At 34.5% G+C, this 6589-nt stretch overlaps 1 protein-coding gene across 4 annotated transcripts in view; it reads left to right on the top strand.

Annotated features, from left to right (window-relative positions):
• Window positions 1-4814, top strand: part of LOC116294227 (immunoglobulin superfamily member 10-like) — an 8027-nt gene extending 3213 nt beyond the window's left edge. The window contains exons 4-10 of one of the 4 annotated variants that reach the window (XM_089036090.1): window positions 153-428; window positions 803-874; window positions 1458-1535; window positions 1816-1968; window positions 2594-2621; window positions 3453-3588; window positions 3990-4814. In XM_089036090.1, coding sequence (XP_088892216.1) covers window positions 153-428; window positions 803-874; window positions 1458-1535; window positions 1816-1968; window positions 2594-2621; window positions 3453-3588; window positions 3990-4154 — 908 coding nt within the window. In that variant the 3' untranslated portion in view covers window positions 4155-4814. Of the gene's footprint in view, window positions 1-152; window positions 429-802; window positions 875-1457; window positions 1536-1815; window positions 1969-2590; window positions 2622-3452; window positions 3589-3989 lie in introns of all 4 variants that reach the window. The other 3 variants (XM_089036084.1, XM_089036097.1, XM_089036100.1) reach the window with 3 other exon arrangements.
• The last annotated feature ends 1775 nt before the right edge of the window (window positions 4815-6589 follow it).

The raw sequence follows: 6589 nt of genomic DNA, 5'->3' as shown, positions 1-6589 counted from the left end.
ATCAATCTAAATCTAGTGAATACCTATTATTATCTTATTTTTAAAGTTTTTTATGACATCCATTTGCAAAGAAAAAATATATAACTCACAAATTTAGGCAAAACGTATATCAGAAGGTATATATTGGAAGAATCAATTCGTTCTCTTCGCAGACAAACCAGATATAGATGTAATCCAGTCAAATCACACAGTTTCTTCATATAATGGTGGTAAAATCAGGATATACTGTTTGGCCCATGGCGTGCCCTCTCCTCTGTTCACGTGGTATGACCCCCGTAATCGATCAATATCGACTGGAACTCATACTCTTACGGTTGTTGGTGTCTTGGAACTAGTAACCATTGACGCAGGCAGCTATGGGTTGTACAGGTGTAAAGCAAAAAATTTACTTGGTTATGATGAACACATTATCAATGTCACCCAAACAGGTTTGAATTTTATTTTCGTTTAATAGTTCTTATCATTCTTTTTTATTTAAAACCACAATCATCTTAAAGTTGTTTCAAAAACCAAGAAACGAGCAAAAATTTTATGAAAAGGTTTCTAGATTTCATTGTGTAAATTACTTAAGGAGCACTCATGCGTGAGCTGATATAAAGTTCTGGAGTTTCGGCCGCGAAATTATAAATTTCTTGTTCAATCATTTTTTATGGTTTATTCTTTTATTTCATGTCCTTCATTATCAATCTACTGCATTTGCGTTCAGTCAATATTTCAAAAGAATTCTGAAATTGTGTATTATATATTTAGTGTGCATGCACGTGAGAAAACAAAACAAAAAATTTGAATTGGTATCTTCTAGCTCTTCCTACTTCTACGGTACCATCGGAAAGTAAACGCCATGTAAAAGGCTCAATATCAAGAGTTAACCGAGGTAATCTAATACAACGTAACAAACAAATAACTAAGAAAAACGGGTTCAAAAAAAAAAAACAAAACAAAACAAAACAAAACAAAAAACAAAAACAAAAACAAAAACAAAACAAAACAAAAAAACTTTAAAAATCTATTCATAAACCGGTATTGATGATGTTTTCCTATGTTTGTTTTCATTTCTTTGTTAGTTTAGTTTGTTGTTATTGTTGTTAATTATTATTGTTTTTGTTGTTTTTGCTTTATTTGTTTATTTATTATTATTAATATTATTATCATTATTATTATTAATTTAATGATTTTGTTTAATCAATAGCGACTTGAAATGAATAAGCAAGTAACAACTAACAAAACGAAAAGCGACGTCAATATGACTTTGAAACGCTGGTGTCTTTCGATAGCTTTGACTTGTTTATGATTCTGCTTTGGTTTTTGCTTTATGTTTATATCGTTAAATAATGGAGTAAAAGCGGCAATTAATCAATCAAAGGAACAAACAACAAAATACCATCCAACACATACTCACAGAAGCTGTAATTAATTAAATTGTAATAACGAATGAGACATCTATTTTATTTGGTTAGTTTCTACTTCTAAGTGGATAGACATAAGTTCAATAAGTTCAACCAATGTAGTGCTTCCAACAACAAAGGTACGACAAGGTAAAAGTCTAATGAAAGATAAATTGCTTCGTGGAGTAAATTGATAATTGACCTTTGATACAACTTTCTTTTTCTTTTTCTTTTCATATGTATCTAAGAGCGAAATTATCAGAGTCAATTGATATCGTACTTTTTTTTTCTTTTTCTTTTTCTTTATTGACATTTCCTGCTCTTCTTCCTTTTTTCCTTCCTTCCTTCCTTTTTATTTCCTTCCTTCCTTCCTTCCCTCCTTCCTTCCTTCCTTCCTCCCTTCCTTTCTTATATTTTATCTATGTTGTAGAGAAGACTAGCAGTCCTGTTGGAAGAAACATCCCACTGAAGGTTAATAAGGACATCATTTTATTGGCAGCAGGTGGAGCCGTAATATTTGTCTTGATAACGACAATCATCATCCTCGCTGTTATGATCTATAAAAAGCACAGTAACAATAAAGGTATAACATTTTAAAATTACTATTATTAGCATTTCTCATTGATGTTACACATATGTATATATATAAAAAGATACATTTTACAACCATCACTCCATTTACCGGGCTCTTCTGTGAGGTTCCCTCCACACGCATTACCACTACATTCTATATTTACAACACATAACACTCAACTCACATGATGATTTTTATGGAGGGAGGAAATCGGAACCCGGAGAAAACCCTCGTGGCAAGGGAGAGAGCAACACAACAAGCATATTCAACACATGTATGATATAGCCCGAGCCAGAGCTCGAACCAGGATCACAGTGGTGAGAGGCGAGCGTCATGGTTTCTTCTACTTCTGTGTCTACTTTTTCTCCTTTTGCTTCTGCTACTGCTGCTCACATCAGCATTACCTACGTTTTCTTGATGCTCTTCCTATTTTGGAATTTTATTCCTGTCCCTCTTGGATTCTGTTTCCTTACCCTTTTGAATTTTTTCCCATCCTTAATTCAATCATCCTCATTACGAAGCAATTTATCAGATTTTTAATAATCTAATCATGTAAGTCATGGGTTTAACCATGCATAACCATTTTACCAACTGTAAGGAACATTTTTATATTGTGGGTTATTTATATCAGCAGATAGAAAACAACAACCAGGAGAAAATGAGTACGTATTTATGTCTTGATTTTAAAATCAGATTATATTCCGAAGACGTATGCTTAGGCCCAGGTCAGACGCCGTAATTCACATGAGCCGAACCTAATATATGGTAATAAGGTCATGTGAAATACGGCGTCTGACCCAATTAGGTTCGACTGATTCAATTTGGACCGACTAAGTCGTTCTTCACGACTAGGTCAGTCGTGAAGAACGACTGAAGATCGACTTCGGGTCAAACGCCGTACCTCACATGGGCCGATCTAAATGCATTAATTATGTTAATGCATGTTTTGGCCCCGTTTTCATTAACCATCACTAAAGCGCATGCGCACTTGAGCATTCTTCAAAAATGGCGGATGATGTGGAAACCCTGAATGTTTTCTTAAACCATTCATCTGAATAATTGTTCCAGACAATTTCAAACCAACCAAAATTACGTGCAAAGCGTTTACATGCTCTTTCACGTACGTCCGTTTCATTTCGCGAGAGCAGAAGAAGAGCAGAAACAAAACATACACGTAGCAGTGCCACCCTTCTTTTTTGCAACAGTATGATACTATTTCTGATGGTAGCCCGTCTTCTTCTTGAATTCAAAATTTTTTTTATTAGCAATATCCGGCGAACTGCCATGAAAGACGCCATTATGACGCGTTTGCCGCTGACCACTCAAACATGATTGTTTTTGGTACGACTGTAAATACTCGTAATAAGTTCGACGTTTGACTCAACCCAGTCGATCTAATTCCATAAGTCCATCCAAATTAGGTTCGGCTCATGTGAATTACGACGTCTGACCTGGGACTTAGGAACTGATTAAACCATTTCCGTTGACTTTAGAATGCCTTCTTCGCCTCTGGAGGCTGTAGAAAATGAGATACCCGTATATGCAAGTGTTGATTTGTCAAAAAAGAAGAGAACAAGACAACACGGTGAAAAACCGATCCATGCCCAGGAAGACAGGAGCAAGAAAAAGGTATGAAAAATATGCTAGAATGTAATATTATCAATTTTATTGAATTTGTATAATAGCTAAATATCGAGTTTCTTTTATTAATTGAAATGAAAACAATTAAAGCTATATTTAAATATTAAAGTTTCAATAAGTGTGCTGCAAAAGTACCATTTGTATATTTAGCGACCATGCTTCATTTTACATTTCTTTTATTTACACGTACAGAATCATATGAAATTCGTTAAAATATCGATTTAGTGGGTGTCAATAAATATAATGTTATTTTGATGTTCTATTGCAAGGCCTATGAATATCATGCATGGTGAGAAGATTTGGCATGCAACCCGTCTTTTTTGGCTGTAAGATTGATTTTAAACTAAATAACCGAATTAGTGGGCCAATAACTTATTTTGTTATTTCAGCACCCAGGCCAGATCATCTATGCAGAATTAGATCTTCTGTCTTCAACTGAAGTCATCCCTCCACCATTACCAGATCGTGACGCGTATAGTGAGATTGGTTGCAGCCAAAGTTCAAGTCATGGTGACAATTTAGGGCCTATATATGAATATGTTTTTCTGGAATGATACACAATATATTTTTACTAATACATTTAGGCACAAAGTAGTAGCGGCTAGATTCCTCGAAGCGATTAATTATTGTCTTTACTGTTCATTATATCAACAAGTCAGCTAGGCAAAAGAAATAACAAAAATGAGTTAATACTATTGATGGTTTTTAACCATTCCCATAAGAGAATTAAATAACAAAAGACACGGCGGCCATGTTGGAGGATTTAGTTCATTGACAATTATTTTGTTAAGTTCCTCCAACATGGCCGCCGTGAAAACCATCAATAAAGTCAAAAAATAGAAGCTGTCTGCACAGTTTTTGCATAAGAATAAAGTTCAATTCCCCGAGGATAGAAAATGTATTGTTTTGATACATCAAGAGGCCGCTGTGACGTCGATCACGTGAATACGCTCTATTAACGATTTTGGAGAAAACTGTAATGAAAACTGAATATAAACTTGTTTTGTTTATTTCTAATTGTAGCCGTGTGTTGTTTGCTCTTTGTTTTACAAATGATATATATTTTTGTGATAAGGAATAATGTTAATGATGATGGCGTCATTTTCGTTGTTCAGTTAAATTTATATATTATCTAAATCAATATAGTATTAGATATTAAATACAAATGCAAATTCTCATCATCGTCTATTATAAATAAATACATAAAAAAGTTACTCTCTGATTGATTATTTGATATTTTTTTTAATTCATAGAATTATATACAGACAAATGTAGTCATTCGTGTATACCTCGTTCGCTTGATTGTTTGTTTGTTTTTATTATCGTTTGGTTATTTTTCTACTGTTCTCCATACCTAATTGCATTTGAATAGCAAGGGCGTAGCAAAGTCTCGATTACAGGTGGAGGAGGGCCATTTTCCCGCCATATCCAAAGGAATCTCTCACGAATCTCTCACGGGGGGGGGGAGAGGGATGAGGGTAATATACAATACAATACAGTACAATACAATACAATACTATTTTGTCGTGTTCCCACTTTTTGTCCCGCGATTTTGTATAAGGTTAAATCGTTATATCCTTTGTATTTTTGACTCATTCTTCATGGAATTACACCAAAAGCTGCTTCTTATTCTCGGGCATCTTGTCTATTTTTTAATTTGTTTTTGTCCATCGGGAAATACGATTTTTCTTCGAAAACGCGCGTCTGAGGGGACTCTTCCCGAAGTGTGGGATAAAATTCGAGTTTTTATCGAAAATTCCCGAAACTTTACAGGATTAATCTAGACCTAGTTCAGCTCTTTTTCACCCAATACAATGAGTTACACAGTTAATGTAAGCCGAGGGACATTTCCCAACAAGATTTTGGAGAAAGTCTTGATGATGTCTAACACTTTCACAAGACCTGATGCGAACCCTAAGTTTTGAAATGAAGTAAAAAAAGTTCAAACTCCATAAAAACTGGTTAATTCGATAAATATGACAATTCTTTTGCCTCTATTCCAATGGTTAGGTCTCTTTCATGCTCTGCCGAAAGAATCAGCGTGTTGGAGCAAGGATTTTAAGAATTATTTGCGTTTTTCTGCCGAAGGCCCTCGGAGACATGAAAACGGGAAATGTCCCTTCGTGACATTTTTGACTATAACTTTTACAAACCAAAAACAAAGTGCATTCGGGTTTCAGAGCGAATGTTTTAGCACACGAAGAATGATATGATGGCAGTAAATTTCCCATTAAAATCTTTAAATCAGTTTTAGAATTTTTTTCCCGATTGCGCGATGGGACAATTCCCGTTTGCTTTGAAATTGGATATTTATTCGAAAAATATATTTTTTAGAAAGCAAACTTCACATATAAGTAGATATTAGTGTTTACCTACGGTTTCTGTGGAAATTTTTGAGAAAATAGAAGAAACACAAAAGGCGCTATCCTTTGATTTCGCTAGGTGCTGGTTGCCATGGTAACCAGAAAAAGGGAGGGGTAGGGCAATTTTCATCTGGATATTATTTCTATCATTTAGGTCTATCTTTGTGTTTGTTTTCTTCTTTTCTAGCTTCAATTTTAGGATTTTAGGATTTTTTTAAGTTGCATGAATTTTGGGTTTGGAGTAGGTAGGTACTTAAGTATGGTTGCGGGTGACCATTGATTGACAACCTAAATCTAAATGAAAATGACCAATAGTTGGTAAACATAAAGTTCCAGTAATGAAAACTAGTTTGTTTCAATTTTCTTAGTGTCTTATCGGCTGTTAAGGGTTACCTAGGGTGCTTAATGTTGTCATAGCAACGGTAGTTGTAACATAAAATTGTAACATATTTGACTTTATTACGTTACCTAGATGATATTTTGATAACAAGTTTTACGAAAAACCCACGATAAGTATAGTTAAAATAGAGAAAATTGACTCAATTTTGGTGTTCACTCCGGACAATCCAGATTTTCTGGACGTCCATTCCATCGAGCTACTGATTTTCGGTGCCTGTTAGTATGCT

The sequence above is a fragment of the Actinia tenebrosa genome, unplaced genomic scaffold (assembly GCF_029948245.1).
Source record: "Actinia tenebrosa isolate PJP-AT-01 unplaced genomic scaffold, QUT_ActTen_1.0 PGA_scaffold0__85_contigs__length_37466705, whole genome shotgun sequence".
Lineage (NCBI taxonomy): Eukaryota > Metazoa > Cnidaria > Anthozoa > Actiniaria > Actiniidae > Actinia > Actinia tenebrosa.
The sequence above is the reverse complement of the archived record's forward strand: the minus strand, read 5'-3'. Positions and strand labels throughout refer to the sequence as shown.